The sequence below is a fragment of the Petaurus breviceps genome, unplaced genomic scaffold (assembly GCF_028583685.1).
Source record: "Petaurus breviceps papuanus isolate PSGF00001 unplaced genomic scaffold, PetGlider_PUasm1.0 90721, whole genome shotgun sequence".
In the NCBI taxonomy this organism is placed as follows: Eukaryota; Metazoa; Chordata; class Mammalia; order Diprotodontia; family Petauridae; genus Petaurus; species Petaurus breviceps.
The window spans coordinates 1,994,676-2,017,721 of NW_027187322.1; the positions used below are offsets into that span (position 1 = coordinate 1,994,676).

At 55.4% G+C, this 23,046-nt stretch overlaps 1 protein-coding gene across 1 annotated transcript; it reads right to left on the reverse strand.

Annotated features, from left to right (window-relative positions):
• Positions 1 to 257: 257 nt before the first annotated feature.
• On the reverse strand, positions 258 to 21,513 carry EHD1 (EH domain containing 1). The gene is made up of 5 exons (XM_069066313.1): positions 20,915 to 21,513; positions 15,763 to 15,860; positions 4,581 to 4,993; positions 2,888 to 3,052; positions 258 to 2,388 (listed from the first exon to the last, which is right to left on the reverse strand). The coding sequence occupies exons 1-5, from the start codon at positions 21,316 to 21,318 to the stop codon at positions 1,864 to 1,866; spliced, it is 1,605 nt and encodes a 534-aa protein (XP_068922414.1). The 5' UTR covers positions 21,319 to 21,513; the 3' UTR covers positions 258 to 1,863.
• Positions 21,514 to 23,046: the final 1,533 nt, after the last annotated feature.

Genomic DNA, 23,046 nt, shown 5'->3' on the forward strand with positions numbered 1-23,046 from the left:
CCCCAAGCTGAGGCCTCGGGGGAGCCAGGCGGCTACCCTCCCAGCCTTGAGGGAACTGAGGTGGGAGGGAATGAAGAGGCCCATTCCACCCCTCCCTCCCTCCCTCTCTCAGCCAGCCCATCTTGAAGGGTCAAACAGGAGGCCAACTTGTGAAAGAGATTCAGGCCCCCAGCATGTCAAAAAGGAAAAAACTGAGTGGGAGAGGCCAAGAGATGCCCCCAAGGGATGTGCAAATAATCACCAGCAAACAGCTTAGGCACTATTTTTCTTTTTTTAATGCAAGAAAAAAAAATCTTCATTTTTTTCAGGTTTTCCACATGTGAGTATAAATAAGGCCCTTTTAGTAAGAGATGAGCATCCACCCACACAACCCCTTATGGAAAGAGGCGGCCATTCAGCTGGAGGTGACACTGCAGCCATTTTCTGGAAGCTCGAGATCGGGCAGAAGGCAGGGAGGACAAGTGGCTGGGCCAGGCCGGGCAGAGGATTCCCTGAAGTCCAGCCTGGGCACGGGCCACTTTGTCTTTTCTGAGCGAAGGCCTTTGAGCTCAGGGTCTCCCAAGGTGCTCATCTTGTGTGGACAGGCAGTCCCAAAGCACAGGAGAGGGGAGGAGCCTCTGAAGGACAGGAAGCCATCCTGACTAGGCCCGCTCAGCACCTCAGAGACAGCGGGCTCACCTGTTTCCTTAGTCTACCCAACAAACTGGGAGAGTAGGCACAGGACCCTCCCCAAAGCTCTGAAGCCCTGGGCCTCGTTTCCAATGGCACTGGTGTACGGGAAAGCCCTTGGACCACCACAGTGCACACCACTGACAAGCCCCCTCTCAAATACTCAAGGAGAAGACACTTGGGAGGTTCAAGGGTCTCAGGGCCCAGGGAAGGCACCAGCTTCACTCAAGGGGTCTGAGGTTGAAGAACAGGGCCATCAGTGACTCCCAGACTCCACAGGGGGTCTCCACAGCTGTTCTCACAAAGACTGGTGCCTGTGGAAAGGGAGTCAAGAACACAGCTGTTCTCAAAGTGGCTAGAAACTTCCAGGAATTGGAAGTTAAGTATATTAAAAAAACAAAACCTAGTTGGTTTTTTTCGGAAGACGTAACCCAGGGGCTTCTGGGCCTTCCAAGGGGCAGGCATAAGCCCCTGGAGTATCTAAGCTGGTGATACAGGTGAGGTCTCTGGGGAAGAATCAACAGTGCCAGAGTAGGAGGCCAGCGCTGGGCCAAGGTGTGGGCCAAGGCACAAGTACCACGAGAATTCAAGCACAAAGAGGGAGGGGAGGCCTGCTTGTCATCGCTCCAGTCTGTGACCAGTGGGCCCCCCACCCACCAGTGTCTGACCAGTGGTCACAGCCGACCTAGAGGAGACTCAGAACAATGGCCCCAGGAAAGGACTATGGGCCAGAGAGGGGGGAGAAGGAAACTACCTCCGTAGGCCCTGGGGTCTGGCTCTTTGGGTACACTGTACGGCAGCCAGAGTAGGGAGCCTGGCAGGGTCTCTTGTGCTGGGCTCTGTGGGGGATAGGGGTGGGGTGCACACACAGGGGAGGTAGGGTGCAAGAAAGAATACTGCCTCTAACTTCATATATTAAAAATATCCATAGTTCTTGTGCACAAAATTCCAACATTGACAAGTGCTGCCTCTGTCTCCCCACCAGGCTTGGAATAAATGTTTTTTTAAATGGTGGTTTTCCTGTTCGAGAGTTGCGAAAACCCATCTGTTAGCTAGGTCTTTATGGAACAGACATGGTGAAGGAGCGCTGAGATTGGAATCCCCGTCCCCTCCCCCCAAAAGCTCCGCATCTGGCTAAGAAACACTGAGGGGGGAGAGTGGGCACCCCCACCCCAGGAAGGGCTGAGACAAGCATCACTCATGCCTCCGTTTGGAGGGAGGCACCAGATGTGGGGGCAGGTCAGCGGGAAGCTCATGCCCTTCCAACTTGACCTTGATCAGGTGGTTGGCCAGGGCAAACTCCTCATCATCCAGCAGCCCATCTTTGTCCACGTCGGCCAGTTTCCAGATTTTCCCCAGGACTGTGTTGGGCAGCTTGGATTTCACCATCTCTTTCTTGGCATTGGCACCGGTGATCTTGCCATTGACAGGAGACAGGGTGTAGAAGATCTCGTCGTAGGTGGGCTTGTCCTTGCCCACCACCCACTCCACATCATCAATGCCCTCTCCAGCGCCTTCCCCATAGCCATGGCCAAAGGGCCCATTCATGGTGCCATCAAAGGCACCGCCCTTCACAGCCTGTGAGGGCATGAGGGACTCCTCCTGGCGCACCATCACCATCAACCGAGCGATGTCTTTGGACAGCATGTCGTCCACAGTGTCCAAGAGCTTTGGCTTCAGGGCCTGGAATTTACTGAAGTCCTGAGTCTGCAGCAATTCCTGCAGGAAGAACAAGAATGAGGCTTGGCAGGGATTCACTCTAACTGTGGGCCCAATCACGGGCTTTTCCCAGACTAACAACCACCACGGAGCACTCAGCTGATGGGTGAATGAGGGGTAAAAGGGGCGTCGCTTGGGTTCTGCTACGCTGAATCCAAGACCATCTTGGCTGGGACGTGGGCTCCAAGCTGGCTCTGCCACTACCAGACTGTGGGACCACAGGTGCGCCACTCCCTCTACTCATTAGATAAAATCAGTAGACAGAGGGCCAAACAGCCACACGACAGATGGGTCCCTCTTCTGAGGCTGGGTTAGGCCATGCTGACCTGAAGCTCACTCCAATGACAGAAAGAGGCGGGGGAGCCCAGCTGAGGCACAGTGCACCCTCCAGGGGGCGCCATTCCTTCCCAAGCCCTCCGCTTTGCCATCATCAAGCCAGAGTTTGGAGAGGAGCCTGCAGGAGCCACCAGCCCCTGAAGTCCCTCCACAGCAGACCTACCTGCATCTTCCGAAGATTTGGGAAATCCCCCGGAGAGATCTGGTGCTCCCGCTCGATCTTCTGGTAGATGTCCCCCAGGTTGGTGACCAGCTCCTTCTTTTTGCTCTCTTTTCCAAACATGTTGGGCATCTCCTTCTTGAGGGAGCTGATAATATAGGCATGGACCTACAGCACAGGAAAACAGTCAACACCCCCAGGGCCTCTCCTGAGGCCAAACCCAACAGCACTCCTACCCACAGGGGCAGCCCCCCACTTCTCCTGCCAGGCCCCAGGGCATGGCACAGCTACCAAGAGACAATGGGTCAAAGTCACCGAGGCTGGAGAAGAGAAAACATGGAAAATCTCAATGCCAGGGACGAGGAAGACCAGCCGTCCCTCAGACTAAATACATTCCTAACCCTAAAGAGTAAACTGTCAGGTGGCTTTCAAAGCTTCGGAAGGATGGCCTGATAGAGAGGACCAAGGGCCAGGAGGCCCAACCTGGCTACTTCTCAGGTAGTGTCAAGTTTCACCCAAGTCTTAATCTGCCACTTATGCTCTCTGTTATTCAGAAGATAGACTCATTGAGGCGTCAACACACCCTCCTTTCTTCACCTTCTGCCAGCACAGACAACCAGATCTCCCAGGATCAGCCCAGCCCGGAGACTGCTCAGTCTACAAGTACCAGGATCCAGGTCAAACACAGCTACCCTCTGCATAAGCTCTGCTCACCATCCACACCCCCCCCCCCCGCATGGCGAGAAGGGCCAAGAACTCTAGCCTGGGAATCTCTGAAATGGCGTAACCTTCACCCGAGTCAGCAACCCAGAGGGTTTCCCAGCAGCACAGGGTCAGGATGGCCTTGGGCAGGGTCCATGCCAGCCTGAAGGCTGGCACAGAACAGAAACCTCTCCCTTCTGCTGGACTCTATATTGGAGAGGGTCTGTGAAGAGCTTGGGTGATAAACTAGGGGCAGAGAATATCAACTGGCTGTTTTGACCCTGCCTAGAAAGTGATTAGATTCTATCAGAGAGGAAACAAAGCCCATCCTATGACCTGAACCCACCACCTCAAGCCCACTGTTTTTCTACCACCTCTAAGGGAGGGTGGGGGGAACAAGACAAGCAGAGAAGGGCCAGGCCATCACAATCGTGGGCTGCTGTCCATACCACGGGATCCTGAACTCTGACCTCAACAAAGGGGCCTTAAAAGTCCTTCTCCCCAGATGTCTGCAAGCCCAGAGAAGGGGGCAGTTTTCTCTCCGTATCTAGCAAGGAACAAAAAGCCCTCCCAGGTCACAAAGAAGCAAGATGCCCAGCTGGTCCTGCCAGCCCTGAGGCCCTTCCCTCTGACTCCTAGAGACTCTCAGAGCCTCCATTTTAGGGAAAATGCCCAGGCCATGTGTGCATTCCTGTGCCACGCCCTCCCCTGGTAGCTGGTCTTGTTCCTTCAATTCAACTGTCAAGTCTAGAGGACCAGTTCTTCCAGAAAACTCTACTTAATCTTGATTTTACCTGTAGCACATTTAAGACAAGTGGCCCTGTTCTCATTAAAAGCATCACCAACGACAACTGTAGCCAACGTTTCTGACTTTCTGCTTTTGACAACAGGGACCCAGGACCCAGGAGGTTATGCCACTCCAGGGCTCCCTCTGGGCTGGGCACTACAACTAACAAGCCCCACTCCCCACCCCCGGGCCTGCCCCCGAGCCCACCTTGGCCAGTCGGGCTCGCTTGATCAGGTCATTAAGCTTCCTGAGGGCAGCGTTTCGGGGCAGAGACTGAATGTCCTTGAAGAGATCCTGCTCCTCAGCTTCAAACAACTTTCGGTTGTCTGGGATGAGCAGAGGGTGGGACCAGAAGGAGCCGATGTACACCCTCACTACCTCGGGGGTGTTGATAATCTTGCCCAGGGACCACATGAGGGCCCCATAGACCCGCATCAGCTGCTGCGTCTCGATCTGGTCCGCCTTGTTCAGCACCACACGGATCTTGTCTTCGTGGTTCTTCAAGGCCTTGATCACCTCGGAGAACTCATCTGAGATGTCCAGCTTGTGGGCATCAAAGAGCAGGATGATGCGGTCCACTCGCTCAGCAAACCACTCGAGCACAGCTGCAAAGTCATAACCTGGGCAAGGAAATGGGAGAAGAGCGTTGAGTTCAAAACCTGGACGTGGTGTCATCCTGGGGAAAGAGCACTGGCGGGTTCTGGGGTTGCACAACCTGGAAGGACAAAGACAAGGGAGATGGGAACGGCTGAGATCAGAGGCCTAGGGGGCGGCAGGCCCACTGCCAGTACATTGTTGATGGAGCTGTGAATTGGCACAACTATCCTGGAAAGCAGCATGGAGTGAATGTCCCTCCCCTCTGACCCAGAGATCCCACTGCCAGGCTTACGCCTCGAGGAGGCCATTGCTTACATATGTCAAAGATATTTACAGCAGCACTTTTTGTGACAGCAAAGATTTAGTAGCCAAGTAGCCTCTCAGCTGGAAGATGGCTAAACACACGGGGGGATATGAACACAAAGGAGTAAGACTGTGCTGTGAGAAATGACCAATGAGGTGCAAGCAGAGACATGCACACGAAGATTATGACGTGAAAACGGGGCTCCCGTGTAACTGCCTCTGTTTCCAGGCTTTTCCAATATACGGCTCAGGTCTGCTTGTTCGGCTGCCCCCCGTTCCGTGTTCTACAGGACAGCTCTGTGGGAGGAGGTGGGGAAGGAATACTGAGAAATGCGGGTGATGGGGAAAAAAAGGTGCCAACAACTCCTCATGCACAAAGGCCCTTAGTGCTTGAGTGACCTCGGGCAAATAAGTCACTTCACTTCCCTGAGAGGCCTCAGTTTCCTTTTCTGTAAAATGAGGAGACTGGCATCAGACCTAGGAAGCCCCCGGCCAACAGTCCTACCCAGCCCTCGCACCTCCAGGTGATCATCTGTCCAGCTGCCTTCCACCATAAGCCACCAGACACCACGTCAGAACGTGAGAGGACAGACCATAATGTAATTAAGTGACGCTCATGACGGAGCCCAGCTCTCCAATTCATCCTTAAGGAGAAGCACACTGTCCCCTGGCAGGGTAACCTCCAGGGAACCATACACAGCCACCCCTCCCCAGGACACGCCTCTGCCCCCTCCTCTTTCAGGGATGAGCAAAGGGCACATTTCTGCCAATAACATCCCCGAGTGGCTGTCCTCCTGCTAACCCTCAGGGTGATGCCTACCACCAAGCATGTGCGCTGAGTGGCCTCGGAACTCCTGAGCCTCTGAGCCGCCCAAAGAGAAATCTGAGGGGTCTCAATTACACTCCATCCAGCGTAATCACCAGTGACCAGAGAAACAGTGGGTGACGTCTAAAGCACTTTCCAGAGATGGGGCCTATTTGTTCTTGACCTTATCAACAGTTCCTGAGGCTCCCTTTGAAAAACAGGGCCTATCATTTTAATGACAAAAATTATCTTGGTATTTCTGTATCTGGCAGTCTTGTCTTTTAAAAAATTACAAACAAAACCAAAAACGAATTACAAACGATTTCAACAAATGAAGAGGAGGAAAGACCCATCATCAAATAAGGCTAACTGGGCAGAACAATTTAGGTTTTTTAAAGGAAGACTGCTTTTTCCTTTCCCTCCACCAACACCTTCCTGGTGCCTCACTGCGGCACAAAGACGGCTTGTGCTTCTCAAGGCCCTGGACAAAGTGGAAAAGCTCCAAACGTGAGCCCCATGACAAGCCAGCCATCCTCGTGCAGGCTGAGCTCCACGGAGGACCAGCAGCAGGGCGAGGCCATGAATTCAGGAGGCAGGCTACAAGCTGATGGTGAGAACAAAATACCTATGTACCCAATACCCAACCAGCATTTATCAAACAGACACCTACTATGGGCCAGGGACTGAGAGAAGGGATGCCCTCCTCTGGCACCCTGGGGCTGATTTGTATACAGGTGGCATCACCAGGCACTCTGGCCACTGAATTCTGTTTTGCTTAGTCTGTGTTCCCACTTCTCATTCCATCCCACAGGCCTCTATTAACAGACAGCAGGTCTGCCTGTCCAATCTGCCATCCTAAGAGATTAGGAGCAGCGGACACTGAAGCAGAAATGTAGTCAGCCCAGCAGGAAAGCCAAGGAATGGGGGCGAAGGCTGGTGGGGAGCCAGCATGGCTGTGGGCACACCAAGTTCTGCGTTTATACAAAGCTGAGCCCCCGCAGCACCCTAAGAACCAAGTTTAAATGTGAAGGCCAGATGGGACCCCTGCCTCCATGCAACTGTCCTGCTTAGGGCTGAGCAGGCTGGACACAGATCAAGGACGCCAGTGCAGAATGCTGGCGCTGCATCACACGGCTTCTAAGATAAACAGTTAACACGAGACGTGTCTAAACAGCAAGGCTCTGCGGTGGGCCTGAGACCCGCCTCTTCAGCCAGGTCTCCTGGGACGTGGCGGGGGGGGGGGGGGGGGCGGGCGCCACTCACAGGGAAGCCGAGATCCTGATCTGCAGCCCACTCACTCTGGGGCCGGAGCCCGTCTCCACCCTCCCAGTGAGCAGCGGGCTGTGGCAGCAGGCCTCTGCTGGCCCCTGTGCCCAATGGCCTCTCTCCCTCCTGCTACAAGCCTGCTCCCCCTCCCTTCCTTGTATTTATTCTTTCTCTATTTCTTGTTACCCCACGAGAACATGAACTTCCTGAAGACGGAGCCTGTTCTCTTCTTCATCTGGGAGATGTACTGGGAGAGCCAAGCCCTGGGTGCACCTGGCCCGGGACAAGAGAGGGGGCAATACCACCCAAGTGTGGGGGTAACGAAAGGCCGCCAAGGTGAAGAAGGGCCTTCACACGCTGACGCCCTCGGGGCAAAGGCCAGGGGCTGGCCAGGCCTCGGATCAGACAGGGTCTGCTAGGAAACTTCCATCTGGGGAAAGGGCAGCCAAGGAACATGACCCAGCCTTGGAAACCGACCCTTCCCCATCACCTTCAGCCTGGGTACTGAGCACCCCAGCCTCGTGAGAAGCAAAGCAAGGGTCTGAAGGTGCCCCAAGAGCGAAGGCCCCCTGAACCTCCAGACTGCGTCTACCTCGAGGGGCTGAAGAAGCCTCTGGACACAAATAAAGGCAGGAAGGCACCTCAAACTGGCATCTATTGTGAAAGCCCCCGGCCCCATGGCCCCCCACAGCCCCATCTGGCTCCCAGCCCCAGGGAAAGGGCCAGGCCCTTGGCCAGCTCAGCCCCGGGGTCAGTGCTGCAGACTCCTCGCTCCCTCCCCTTTTGCGATTTGCTTTGAGGCCTCCCCAAGGTGGAAGAGCCACATGGCCAGAAAACGGAGTCATTCAAAGCAGAGGGCTCCTGGTGGGCTTGGCTGGCAGCAGCTGGCTTTGGCCTGGGAGCCCGGGCCTTCACTCCATACCTCGGAGGTCAGAAGATGGCTAGACCCCCCTTGCCTCACAGGGTGTGGCCCCCCTCTGTACAGGGGTGTGTGGAACCATATTTTCCTGTCCCAGGTCGGGGAGGAAGGAAAGGGGACGATTCCTGAATGATGATCCCACACTATGTGGCAGGCCACCTCCACTGGGCAGGCTGGCAAAGCAGAGGGCTCCTTCCTGGTTACCCATCATGGCAGGACAGGGCTGTGCTGGTCAGGGCAGGTCAATGCTCCTTCCTGCACGGGGAATGAAGGTGAGCTGGGGACCCAGAAGTGCAGCCTGCAGGGGCTACTTAGCTGTGAAAAGGTGTGCATCAATGCTACGTTGCAGGGGGAGGGGGCGCCTCTGTGCCAGCCTGGCCCTTGGGGGGACAAGCGATTCCTGCACTGAAGAATATCCAGCTCTGAGAGGTGAGACATGTCCGAAGACACAAGACTAGGAAGGGCACAAACCCACGGGAGGCAGTACGGGCAGGGGTGGGGGGACCTGGCATCCAGTGCAGCAGCCCAAGGAATGAATGGATGGGCAAGAAGGGGAACAGCCAAGACAAAGGCTCAGAAGTGGATGTGAGAAGAGAAGGCCAGTGTGGCTGGCCTCCTGGAGTCCCAGATGCTGTGGAATGAGCCTGGAGAGGCAGGCAGGGCCAAGTGCAGGCAGCCAGGGGGTGCCCTGGACAGCACTCAGGACCACCCCATCCCTCATCTGGCAGGCAGCTCCCCACCCCATCCAGGCGGGGAATCCCAAACTGGTTTTTACAGATACTATTCCTCAACGAGGGGCCTCTGAGCTGTGCCCAACAGAAGTACCTGGCTGGTGCAAAGACAGCAGCGGCCAGCATCCGATTTTGAGGACAGGGACGTCTAGGAGCCTGGGCCTCCTGAATGAGGCAGGGTTTCAGGGTCATAGTCCCCAGGAAAGACAACAGGGCGCAGGGACTGGGCAGATGTGGGGTCAGTCTTGGTAGCAGGCTGCTTGGACGACAGACACCATCAAGCGTGGCAGGGCTCCATCAGCCCACAAAGGAAGTTGCGGTTTGCCTGGTTGGATCGAAAACTGTTCCTCATAACCGACATTCGCCAGGACAATGCTGCTGGCTGCGCTTCGTAGCATTAGAGCTGTGGCCGACACCCAATCCTCCCACAGAGGACCCAAGTACAAAGCGGAGGAGAAGGGCTGGCCCCACAGCCTGGCCTGGCCAGAAGACAGCCAGGGCCCATTGGGCCGGCAGAAGAAGCGGGAGGAGGGCCATTCCCATCTCTGCCTCCCCCACACGCCCCTGTGGTCCGTGCCTGGCCCTGGGGCTCCCCTGCCCGGGGCTCCTGTCCCAGCGTGGTCAGGATATGGAACAATAGGTGGTTTCCTGCCATTCAGGGTGAGCAGGCCTGGGCATTTCTCCTGGCGTGTGCCTCTAAGAACACACATGTCCAGCTCACGTCCAGGCCTGGGAACGCTCTTGTGTCCATGAACGAGGGAAGAAAGGAATAGGCGGGAGCCTCCTTCAGGGCAGGGGAGGAGGCCCACCCAGCTTGGGGGTCCTGTGGCTGCTTGGGGCCCAGGCCGCAGCTGAGCCGTTCCTACGGGCAGGGCCGCAGGAGGCTGATGAAGGCGTGTCTGGTCACCTGAAGAGCCACCTCACCACAGTCAGAGCCATTCCATCCTGAGCAGCCCACTCCCTACAGCAAAGCTGCTCCCAGTTGTCCAAGAGCCCTTGGGGTCCCAAATGCCAGTAACTAAGGAACAGAGATGGGCAGGAGAAGGGCCAATGAGGAGGAATGTTTGAGATGAAAAATGGCAGCTGAACTGGAAGAGGGCAGGAGGAAGCAATGGGACAGGGGGCAGAATGCCCTGGAGATGAGCACAAGAGGAGAGGGGTGCCAGCCACATCCTAGGCAGCAGCAGGGTCCAGTTGGAGGCCCGCTGGGGAGGGGAGGGCAGAGACCAAGACCCTTCCAGGCCCGGGAAAGGCTGGAGAGCACCCTCAGGGGACAGCCAGGCAGCCAGCCCTTGGCTCTCCCCTGCCCAAGTCCTCCTCAGAGCTCACAGCAGCCCTGGACAAAGGACTGTCATCTAAGAGACAAGTGCTCATCTCCAAATCTCACAGACACGTCAGATGTTCCAAGGGTCCTCATATGGAGGCTTGCACCTTGGGACTGGGAAGGACAAGATGAAGGGACATTTCTGAACAAAGCCACTGCAAACATGTGTCTGGAAGAAGAAGGGACCGGCACCTGTATTTTAAAGGCAGAGACATGAGCTTCAAGGTCCAGCCTGACTCCTTCCAGTAGAGGTGTGCCATGAAGTGGTCTACACCACCTGAAAAGACACTGCTCTAGCCCATCTAGCCCCGGACAGAACGGCCCTATTCTAGCACCTTCCATCAATCTTGTTCAAGTCAGGTGATAACAGACAGTCCCAGGGCCGTCCTCTGTTCCATAAGCAGCTGGATCAATTCTTTGGGATCCTTCCTGATTGGATCCTACAGGGCCACCTACTACTGAGCACCTGCCCCCATCACTCCTGGCTGTCCTGTGGGCTCAGGGCAGAGCATGGCCAAATCTTCTTCCATCCTTCAAATACCTGGAGAAAGCTCTTGCCTTTGCAACACATTCAACTATGGTGGTGCTAAACCCATTGAACAGACGGGAAAACCCGAGATGATCCCTGTCAGCACTGGAAAGGATCCCACGGATAACTGAGCCCAATCCCATCAGCGCAGCTGGGCCATGCCTTGTGAAGGACAGCATGCATTCTTTCTTAATAACAGGAGCGATGCCTCAAGAAGCCAGGTCCCCAGTTCTTGCCTCCTCTGCCATCACCCATCCCCACAGAGGAGATGCTCGGTTCAAAGAGAAGCCTACCAGCTACAAGGCAAGTCAGCTGGGAGAACCGGAAGTCTGGAGGGGGGGGGGGGGGGGGGGGGGGGGCGGTCACCACTGTCACTTTCAGAATACATGATACCATCAGCACGGCGTCTAACAAGAAGCTGGAGCCTCTCACACACCTTCCAACACTAACCCACCAGCACAGAGGCTTTGTTTACAAGGCATCCTGGCTGCTGGGGGTGGCCTCCACCTTATCTGGTGGAGCAGTACTTCCTGCTGACACCATCAGCCACAGGGAGCTGGAAGATGAGGGGTGGGGGGAAAGCTGACTGATTAGTGGAGTTGGCGCCCACCCCCACCCCCAGTGTAGCCAGGGCTCTGTGGGCCAGACCGGAGATGTTGTTCCCAGGGAACTAGGTAGAAATGCCAGACATAGCTAAGCCACATGCCACGTTCTCATTGGACAGGTCCTGGGGAGGGAAACACCTGCTTCTTCCCTCCCAGGGAGGTACCATTTGGCTAAGTGCAAATACCAGCAGCAGATTAGTCAGGGCCGGGCGCAGATTTGGAAACTGTTCGTCTTGTTCTAGTTTCCTGCCTGGTGATTGGTGAGTCTAACAAAGGACTGTGAGAGACAGGAAGGGACCCTAAGCAGCAGCCCAAAGTGCACTATGTCCTCAGCCACAAGTTTTCACTCAGGACTCTATCTGGGGGCGCTTATCTCGTGTCCTGCTTCTCCCTGGCCTCGGTTTCTCTGTGGATTCTCTGTCATTTTCTAAGTAAGTCTATCACACTGGAAGCAAATGAGGTTTATCTCCTCTTTGCCCAAGTTTATGCTTTACTTGTCTGTCATTGAGGATGCAGGCAGCTCTAGAACTGTGCAAACAACAGCACAGAGGGGAAGCAGTCTTGCTTTATGCCTGCATGTACTGGGAAGGCTTCCAGTGTTTCTGCACTGAGAATAATGCCAGCGTTTAGTTTTTGAGACGCCTCTCACCACATCAGAAAGAGCCTTCCCGTGCCTGTGCACCACAGGTTTGGTTTTTTAGCATCACTACTGTACTCCGCACAAAGGCTTCTTCAACTTCCGCTCATGGCTCCTTCCCATCTTTCAGCAGGGCAGCTGCTGTGTGGCCTGAAGGCATGTGCAGAGCACAGTGCAAACAGCAAAGGTGCACAAACACTTCAGATGCATTACCTTTTGATTTTTAATTAATTTCTGGTTGTTGTACAGTCAGAAACCTTGTACTGTTGCTAAATTTTTCATGACCCTTCATGGGGTTGAGACCCATAGTTTAAGAAGCACTGCTCCATACAAAGCTTTCTCTGCCATGGCTTGGGCTATTTTTTTGGGAGGGAGAAAGACAAGGCAACTGGGTTAAGTGACTTGCGCAAGCTCACACAGCTAGTAAGTGTCACGTGTTTGGGGTGGGATTTGAACTCAGGTCCTCCTGCCTCCAGGGCCAGTGCTCTATTCATTGTGCCACCTAGCTGCCCCTATTTTTTTATTTTTAATATAACTTAATTATATTCATTATTTTTCCAAATGCTGAACCATCAGGGAACTTCCCCCAATCTTTGCCAAGTCCCTCCCTCTACACTAGTAGCTAATAAGTCTGTGGGCCTTTGTCAAACTTTGATCAAGCAAGAACATCAACGAATTCCACAGTAAATGCTTAAACCCAACTGTGTATCTTATGTTTGCAAAGACAGGAAGAGACAAAAGGTCCGAGCACTGTAATTACACTGCCTGAGGCCCCTCCCTTCCTCCTTCTCTGAGGTGGCAGAATCTAGGCACGCAGCCCCACCCCTGAACGTGTGGGTCCCCCCGTCAGGATGCGCCTACACTGGGTGAGCCTTGCCTCCTTTTCCATTCTGTGGTAAGAAGAGGTCACTCACTGGGTAGTAACACAGCTGGAAATGAAGGAAACATAAGAGAGAGAGAATGTAAAAGGAGGTACTCAATATTTGTTTAAATCTAGTAGGGGGCCAGCAGACAGTCCTATGGACAAGAAGAGACAACAAATTCTGCACAGGGCTGGACACTCCAGGCCTGGCCCAGGCAGCTCTGAGGGGCCACCGCTGAGGTCCCCAAGGCTATCAGGGTTTGTAGCCAGGGAGGAAGAAGGCAGAGCATTCCAAGAGATAGAGGGGGAGAGGGAGCAGCGGGAATTCTCAGGGAATGAATGGTGTGGGACCATCTGTTGCAGATTTTCTTGTCAAAGAAAACGGGATAATGTTTCTGTCCACTTGTACCCCCCTGCCCCAGCAGCCTGAGGACTGGGCCCAGCCTCATTTTACTTGGTGCATTCTTTGCCCACAGAGCATGGCAAGCATTTTCACATGGCAGAGCAGCACAGTTTTAAGGTTACAGTGCCGCTCCAGAATGGGCAGGTTCTGAAGACCCCACTGCATGCTCAGGCTTCAAAGGTACTGCCTTGAAGGGGCAGAGGCAGAGGAGATGGGGCCTGGGGCAGCCGCACTTGATTGGATGGGGCTGTCCAAGACCTGCTTTGGGCCCCTCATTCACATGTGCCAGCAGCTGTCAGAGCTAGCCACGACCTCTGAACCCCAAGAGCACACCACACACACAGCTCTCATACCACTCCATGGGCAGGAAAAGGGCTATTGGCATGTTTCTTCTCAAAGGACCTTGACATAAGACAAACTATGGGACCACTGGGTCTCCTGGCTGGGTTAAGCTCCAGCAGCTGCTGGAAGTAAACTGAATGTCCTTCTCCAGGTCCACTCTCGAGGCTCCCAGGGACGCTGCCAAGTGCCCACTGGCCCCCGCAGCCTCTGTCCTCTCCAGCTGCTGGATGTGCACACTGACCTGAAATCAGGGCCTGGTTTCCAGCCCCACTCATTGATAGTCGTGTGACCTTACACAAATCCTGCCCTTGTTTTCGTGTCTGTAAAAAGGGGAAGGTAGGTTCCAGCCTCTAATCCTATGAAAGCAAAGGCCCTTCAGGAGAAGACCAAATTCTGACATCCTGCTCCTCACTAGAGCCCCAGAGGAGCCCAGCAGGCCCTCAGCTCTGAGAGATTCTGCACCAAAACACCTCAGGTTAATGAGAGAATGACAGCCATTAACCTTCAGGCTGCCTCTGTCATTTCCTATTAACTTAGTTTCCTCTGCTTCTCAGGCCCAGACTAGTCCTTCTCTGGCTCCTTGTGGCATCAAGAAGAAAGGGAAGAGAAGGGATTCAAAGGGTCTGATGTACTGCCCTGACAACCACCACCAAGGTGGCCCAAATGGTTTGACCCAGTCCCTGAGATGTGCAAACAGGTAAGCCGAGGGCTTACCTGGAGAGTCAGGTTTGGGCAAGCAAGCACTGAAGCCAGCACCCAATGGACCACTCTGCGCACCCATTCTCCCTGTGAGGCCCTGGAAGGCTGGTGTTATGGAAAAGAAGGAGCCTTACCCCAGTGGGCTCAGCCCCAACCCATCCTTCCCAGGTGCAAACACTAGCCATTTTGGAGCAAGCCCAGTGAAGCTACCACCAAATACAGAAATGCTCATCCTTTGTGGCCTGACCATCTTAGGCCGAGGGAGTGGGTTGTCCCTCCCAACAACTGCTGGAATCACAGGACCTCAGAGACCACAGATCTCTCAGAGGATTTGTTTGAAGCGAAACAGGGAGGGCACTGGACCTGAAATCTGGAACCCTGAGCTCAGGTTCAGGGTCTGTCACTTACCCCCCTCATCTTCCCTCAAAAGGAAAGAAAAAACACCTAACTGTAGGTTTTCAAACCTCAGAGTCTTTCTCCTTTGGCCTGATAAAGATCTAAGGCAGCAACTGGAAGGGGGCCCCAGGTTGGCCTTGTATCAGACGGTGCCCCAGGCAAATCCCTGAACCGGGCAGCCAGCAAGGAAGACAATGATACTGGTAAAGCAAATGGCAAATGTCTATCAAGCACTTTGCAAAACCTTAAACACAAAATCTAAGCCAAAGAGATTCGTATTAATCAACAGCTTCATGCCAGTGAGCTGAAGAAAAAGCAGGAAATAGAGAGAAAACTTGGCTCTCCCACCAAGAGCAGCACTGACCTGCCACACGCATACACATTTCTGCTAACATCCATTTGGCTTCAGGAGATTAATTAAAACGAATTTATTAATTAACACAAGTGGCCAGCAGTAATTCAATAGTAGTGGAGACAAATTACAGCGTGCTCTCAGGCTGCTGCTGGAACTTCCTCATCACCCCCAGTCTCCTCTCTCTGGGAGTCCTGCTCAGCCAGAGACCATAGCAAAGCTGCTATCTGTGGCCAGTCCCCTGACCCACCTTGATGCACACCTCCTCCGAGATCCTCCCCTGCCCCCCAGGGTCCCAGAGGCCCAAACTGCCCTGGGCGGTGGTCACTATGGCCTTACCCTGGCCCTGACCACATAGCTTGAGGCCACCCCTAAGGCAGGATGCTGAAGAGGGGCTTGGCCCTTTGCACAGGGAGGCACAGAAGGCAATCTTCCTCTACTTGGCTCCACAGCATTCTGTCAGGATAACAGACAGGCTCAGAGAGTTAATCAGTCAGCACTGACCACTGAGCTCACCCTGCAGGTAGGACCCCTTGGTGTAGCACTGAGGGGACTCACCCTTCAGGGCAGGGGCTGGGGGGCCCCCACAGACTCTGCCCCCGACGTGCTCACTTCTTACCTCTGCTGATCCGCTGCTTTTCTCCAGAGAGAATACCTGGGGTGTCAATGATGCTGATGCTCTCCAGGACAGGGTTCGGCAGCTGGGCACACATGAACCTCGACAGAACAGAGACAAAACTCACTAATGACCCACAGACTGGCATGAACACCAGAAGCCGGCACATGGCCATGCAAAGGTGATTTGGGGAAGGGAGGCAGCAGCCACCCAGGGCTGCCAGGCGAGCACTTTCTGCTGAGCCATCAGCCGGGCCGGCCGCTCACTGCTAGGCCAGGTCTGGAGTTCAACCTTCAAGCTGCTGACTTGGGAGCGAAAAGAACACCAGCTGATAAGTCACCATTGCAATTCAGAAGGGCCACCCTGGACCTTGGAGCTCTCCACTGACCCAGCCAGTCGAACTTTCCCCTGTGCCATGGACTTTCCCCCAAACACTTCTGGGCTCCCAGGGTCAGGCCTGTCCCTCCCCCTGCCAGAGCTGCTGAGGCAAAGGGGACGGATTGCGACAAGCTCAGGGGGAAAGGCCAGGCATCGGTTCCCTGCTCTGTAGAAAAGAGCTCTTTAAAAAGCAAGGCCTAACTTCAGTCCCAGTAATTACTAATGGTGAGAGACGCTGCCAAGGGCAGTGATCCCCCCAAATACAGGCTGCTCTCGATGGTGCAGCAGAACCACACTGGCCTGGGAATCTGGCGCCCCAAGTCCAAGCGCCAGATACCCCACTTCAAGTTGTGCCTTCTCAGATGAGTCCCTGTGACTACAGAACCCTCTCTGATTCCACTGTCCCAGGATTCCATGGTCTCCCTTATTTCTGAGACCCTCTGAGGGCTGGCCAGGTGCCCACTCTGACCACAAACAGAGCAAAGATAAAGACTCGGTGGACCTTCGCCTCATTGGCATCACCCACCAGTCAGTCATGGCTTATTGCACAACCAGCCACATGCCAGGCCTGCCCGGTGTGGGAAGGAAGATGGCGCCTCTAGGAGAGACAGTGGAGAAGTCATTATCCCCACCTGTCATGGGATCCAACATTCAACTGCTACCAAAAAGTTAACTCTAGTGACTTATAGATATGAGTGCCTGGAGGGTCAGGAAGCAGGGCGGTCTCAGAGCCTCTGGCTCACCCCCAGCATCCTTACTAAGAAGTGGGAGTTGGCAGGTTACACAATCAGGGCTTTTTACAACAGAATCACAACACAGCCCAAGTGTGTCTTTTGCTGTCTTCAGAGCAGCTGGAAGTCAGTCTCACCCTTTAGATGCTTCAAGTCAAGAGAAACAGCTCCTTCTATTACATCCTCCCTAGAGAAGGTGGGCACACAGGCCACCCCAGAGTCAGTCACCAAGCCTAACCTCAACGAGGATGAGCACCAGGTCAAAGCCCTGACTGCAGTCACTGAGCAAGCCTCGGGCCCAGCTCTGCAGCAGCAAGACAAAGGGGCAGAGACCGGGTGTGCCCACGTTCTCCTGACACCTGCCTGGCCCTTGCTTAGCAGAGCCTCCCTCGCCTCCTAGACACCCCCAAAGGGGCCAAATCTCACCTCCCCCCTTAGAGAGCAGGAATCTTGTCAGAACCAGGCCTCCAACTTCCAGCTCATCCTCACTGCCTCCCTGAAGACCTGCACTCACAAAAGAAACCACAGAGAGCTGAGGAATGAATGAGTACCCAGGGGAAGGCCCAGGGGCAGCCACAATCAGGATTTGAGATCTGCCTTTGACAAGTCTCGGCCTAAGGAAACCCAAGACTGGGTCCCCAGGACTGTAGCAACGACTCCCATCATTCCCTGGGATCACTCTAATAACCCTCTACCTTTGTGAGTCACATGTGCTCTACACCTCTAGGCCAAAAGGCCCACGGGGGGCACCAGGTACACAGGTTCATTCACTGAAGCTCACGGGGAGCGGCCCCCAAAGCTGGAACCTTTCAAGAGCAGCTGTCTCTCCCAGTCTGCTTTGGGCTTGGGGCCTCCTTGGTCCACAGGCTTCCAGGACAGCTGTACTCTCCTTGGAGCTGGTTTCTGGTAAAGGAATGTGATCACAGTGGGCAGGGACTTGGGTCAAAAGTCACCTTCCTTTCTCAGCTCTCCACTGACTCAGCCTGGAGTAACCTCCCTCCTCCCCCCAGGAGCCAGCTGTCAGGGTTTGCAAAGTCGGTCCAGGTAGGAGTCAAGTTGGGATGTTTCCTGATATAAGTGATCAGCTTTGCCAGAAGGGGTAAGGGCATCTTCCAGCTAACCCTCCTCTTTCCTGTGGGGGTCATCAGCATCACATGACCCCCCCCCCCCAGCTAAAACAGGGCACCCCCTTCCCCTTCCCCTACGGCTTTAGACAAAGTCCCCAAGCTGAGATGTTAGATCAGAAAAAAACCACCTCACACATGTGGACTACTGAATGCCTCAGTCTTTTTTTGAAATGACACATTTTAAAATATGCCATCTAAAGAGGTCATGGGGGAAAGAATGAGTGAAATCTGAACAAGACACTGCCTTGGCAAGGGGGATGAATGGCTGGTAGATTAATAGGGAGAGAAGGAAAAGAGAAAAAAGAACAAAGTTTACTCCTAAATTTGGCTCAAGAGGTGGGGTTACATCTGCAGGAGGCTGCAGTTAATCATCTGAAAATGGGGGGATCCCAATTAATCCATGTCCCCCGAAGTGACTCTTCAGTGCCCGCTCAGGAGACGAGGGGAGGCACAAACCTCAGCTCATTCCCAGGACAATGGAGCCCTAAAGAACCACCAAGGTCTCAGGAACAAAGGAAGGCAGAACTGGGGGTGGGGAGGAGAGTAGGAAAGCGCACAACTTCTCAGGAAGGCTCCTGGCCTCACAGCACCCGCAAGGCTGCCCCCCAAGGAGACCACTCCTAAGGCTCCTACCCAGACACTCAGCAGACGACGGCAAAGACAGAGGAACCATCATCCCACTGGGCCCTGCCCTACAGGGCTGCCAGGCAGGGAATGAGAATTTTCCTTTCTCCAGATCTCCCCCCTCACAGGTTCCTAAACCACCTTGGGCTGGTGCATCTCCCCATTTTGGTCCCCAGCCCATTCTAGCCCCACCCTGAATTAGAGCAGACAGGTCTATTTTAAAGGTCAAAAGCTCTGTCCCGGCTCACGAGCTGTGCACAGAAGCCACATCGCTGGCTTCATAGGGACATGTTCCCTGGACCTCCTGCACCCCTGAGAGAACGGGGAGACACTGGGAAACAAATGAGAACACGGTGGCGCTTCAAGGGAGAGAGGGTCTAGGGGGCCCTGCAGAGCACCACAAGGACCAAGGGCATTTGGCCAACTGGAGAGGAATCAACGCCGGTGCAAAAATGGGGGCAAGTCAAGGGAAATTCAACACCTTTAGAGAAAAGGGGAGGGGAGGGGCTATCAGCCAGTGGGTAGCTTGAGGAATAGAGCACAAGCAGGGGGCAGGGAGGCTTGTGCCGGAGAAATTCCAACAGCTGCAAGGGTGCAGGGGCCTTTGAAGGGTGAGGAAGGCCTGGAAGCAAAAGGAGAAATCTTTAAAAGATTTGTGAAATGGTATAATTAGGGCAGTAAGGTTTCAGACATTCAGGAGACAGAACTCTCAAAGATCCAAGTTCAATCTGGTCCTTGAAACTTAGCTGTGTGACCCTGGAAGGCGTCTTGCCCCATGTGCCTGCCTCAGTTTCCTCATCTGTAATGCATGGATAATAGCACCTATCCTCCCCTAAAGTGTCATAAGTATCAAACGAGATAATATTTGTAAAGCAGTTAGCTATGGTTATTGGTTGTTGTAAGTTGGGGGGATGTCCCAGACTGACAAAAGCAGGTTACAAAATGAAAGGGGGGTGAATTGGAGCATTCAGGGTCCCTTCTCATTCTAAACCTGATCAAACCTGACTGGAGGGATGGGGCAAGGCACACTCTGAGGAGGGGGGTTGGGGAATAGGAAGGAACCTTTTAAGGAGAGGGGTGGGAACCCTCTGGATGCTCCCATCTCCCCACCACACATGTGAGCTACCCCACCCACTGGGGCAACATCTTTCTCAATCACATAAGACCCTATCCCAACGGGGGGGGGGGGCAGTTGGAAAGAGTCTGCCTGGGTAGAAGGAAGCTCGAAGTTAAGGTGCTGGTTGTGTGAGGGACCAACCCCATGGCTTCATCTAATGTGGCATTCATTGCCCAAAGGGACTGGGAGTCCCTGAGATCCTAAAGGGAATGATCTCACTAAAAGTGCGGGATGTCTGAATAAGAATCTGAGAGGCCTGGGGAAGGGTCCCACAAGTAGAGGAAGCCAGACTGAGTGGGAAGAGAGGCATGGGGGGGGGGCCCACTTGGGATACCTCAGTAAAGTCTTTCCTAACTGGGAAAGGTGTTGCCCCAGTGGCTGGGGTACATCTCAAGATGGATGGTGGGGATGGGAGCACCATGAGGGACAGAAGGGACAAGTCTCCCCAGGTGAAGGGAACTTGCTTGAGAAGAAGTCTCAGGGAACAGAAGAGGAAGGTCGGGTTTTAGGATTTTGGGGGGGGGGGGGCAGCATGTGATTCTCTGAAGATGGTGAAGAAGGGCTGGGGTTCCCTGGGGGGAAGGGGCTGTGTCACTGGGTGGGGTGTGCTCCAGGGGCCTCAGGAGTAGAAAAGAGCTATTAGCCAAGTGGAGGGAGGGGATGTTTGGAGCAGGAGTAAGGCCTTGGTGAGTAAGAGGGGTGCGGGCAAGGCTGGGGGGGGAATTCCATGAATGGGAAGCAGAGAGTGGGGAGGGGAGCGCTATCCTCAGAGCTGGAGGGAGGCATTCTCTGGGGGTGAGGCCTCTTTTTCTAAGGGGGGCCTAGCCAAAGCTGGAGTTCCCTTGGTATGGATGGGACATGGGAGGGAGGGAAGAATCTTGGTCCAGGCTGGAGGCACACTGGGGCAGGGGCTTAGAGCATGGGGGCCCCTAATTCAGGGTGTGGGGCTGGCTGCTCATGGGGCTCTCCCCAGGGAGAGGTGGGGCACAAGGGGACGGTCCTCACTCTGGGGGAGTCCCCATTATGGAAGGAGCATGGAGGGGGCGTTGTTCGGGGTCCAGGCGTGGGACATGAAAGCCCGTCCCGAGGTGGGGGGAGGGTCCCCTCTAGTCCAGGATGAGCACACGCTGCGGCAGTGGGGGGTAGTTCTTGGTGCCCCCCCCAAGGCCCGCACTCACCGGTTAAGGAAGGCGTTGCCGAAGGCATTGAGCTTTCGGAAGGGCCGGCGAGGGTCCACGACGAGCGCGTTGCCCGGCACCACGCCCTCGGCCGTGCCGTGCATGACGGCGATGAAGGAGTCGGTGGTGGGCTCGGGCCCGATGCGCATGCCGGGGAAGTCCTGCTCGATGAGGTGCCGGATGAAGGTGGTCTTGCCCGTGCTGTACTGGCCCACGAGCAGCACCATGGGCTTGTTGTCGAAGTCGGCGTCCTCGAGCGCCGGCGAGTGGAAGTCGTGGAAGCGATAATGCTCCTCGAGCGGCAGCAGCTTCTGCGCGTACAGCTGCCGCAGCCCCTCGGCCACCGTCTGGAAGAGCTCGGGCTCCTTCTTGCGCCGCGCATCCTTGTTCACCCAGCTGAACATGGTGACGAGACCGGCGGCCGACGCTGTGCGGAGAAGCGGGGAAGCGTGAGATGGGACGGCGGAGCAGGAGGAGCCGCGGCAGCGAGGGCAGCCACTGCAGCCCCGACTCTAGCCCCGACTCTAGCCCCTACCGCGCCCCCTCCGCTGCGCGCAGGCGCACAGAAAAAACGGCCCTGCCCGCCCCTGCCACCGAATGGGAGCGCGCCACCTCCGGCTGCGTCTTTTATAGGCAGTCTGGAACAGGGGCGGAGCCGAGGCCGCCCACGTGCTTCGGCGCACGCACGGCCCGGTGAGGGGGCGGGGCCTCCGCCCCGGGCCGCAGCGCCACGTCCTCCCCCGCCTTCCATAGGCTCCGGCCAAGTCTCGCGACATTGCTTGCTCCGGACCGCAGCTGGGGAGACTACAGAGGCAACTGCGTCGAGTTTCTCCCCCACCCCCACCTCCTATTCCTTCTGCGCTTGCGCAGCAGAGGGACAAGCCCTAGGCCAGAGCGAATCGCGGGTGTGGGGCTTGTTTTGTCTGTCTCTGTCTCTTTCTCTCTCTCTCCCCCCCCCCGCCCCCCCCCGCCCCCGCCCCGCCTGGAACTGCCCCTGCCCCATCAGCCGCTCCCCAGCCCCGTCCCCTTACAGTTAGGGAAACTGAGTCCCAGGGGGGGAAGGGACTCAACCACAGTCGCAGGGGAGACCCCAGATCGCGCGCTGGAGGGGGCTCTCGCCGCCCCGTCCCCCAGTTTACAGTTTGGGAAACTAAGGCTCCCGGTTCCCGTGTTCTGCCCTGCCCCCTGCGGCCCCCCTTCTGACAGATTCGGAGCTTTGGGCCCAGAGAGAGGGGAGGGTCACCCCAGCCCCACAGCCCTGTTTGCTCCTCCAAGTCTTCGGCACTAAAGGCAGCGAGCTCAGCAGTCCTGGAGTCCGAAAGCCCTGAGTTCAAGTCCTCCCACACACACCCGCAGTAGGTGCCTGGGCAAGTCACTTCCCAGCCTCAGGAAAACAGAAAGGGGGTGACAATAACAGCCCCCCCCAAGCCTGTGGGGAGGAGCCTTACAAACAAGGGGCACCCCATTCTGAGGTTAGGGCTGCTTCCACAGAGGCAGAGCTTGGGAGGCCCTCCATGTCTGTCCCTCCCTCCTGATCTTTACCTTATGTCCTCTCCTAGGACAGGATGTCCACAAAGGGGGTGGGGGAGGAGTAAGAGGGGGCCCAATGTCCAGGGGAATGGAGGTAGGTGTACAGCAGGTGCTTACTGTGTGTTGAGTGAAAAGGAAGGACAGAAAAGCAGAGAAAGCTGGGCTAGGTGGGGAGGTGGTTTCTGAACCCTCCAGGTCTGTGGCACATATACAGAAGGCGCTTAATAGGTGCTGGTCGAGTGAATGAATGAAAGGAGAGGGTGCCAGTGTGTAAGAGGAGCCAGCTGAGTTTTGAATATTTAGGTCTGGAAATTCCCCTCTCAGGGTGGGAGGGCAGGGGAAGAGGTCTGGAGAAATAACAAATTTCCTGGGTAACCCAAAAGTCCGAGCAAACCTAAAGCACTTCTGCTTTCTGCCCCACTCCTGCCTCAGCCCCTTTGTCTGTCTGACCCGGGGGTTCCCTTACCCTCTCCTGGCTCTTCCATTGTCCGGATAGGCCCACCACCATCCCCAGAATCGCATAGCCCCACATCAGCTGCCTCTGGGGCAGGCAGCAGCGGGGGCTGGGCCCAGGTGGAAGCCCCAGGGATGATGTCAGAGCC

Coding starts and splice junctions, on each gene's coding strand:
- EHD1 (XM_069066313.1), bottom strand. CDS start 21,318: ATGTTCAGCTGGGTGAACAAGGATGCGCGGCGCAAGAAGGAGCCCGAG. Junction 3,053..4,580: donor AGCGAGCCCGACTGGCCAAG/GTGGGCTCGGGG, acceptor CCTGTGCTGTAG/GTCCATGCCTATATTATCAG. Junction 2,389..2,887: donor CAAATCTTCGGAAGATGCAG/GTAGGTCTGCTG, acceptor TTCTTCCTGCAG/GAATTGCTGCAGACTCAGGA.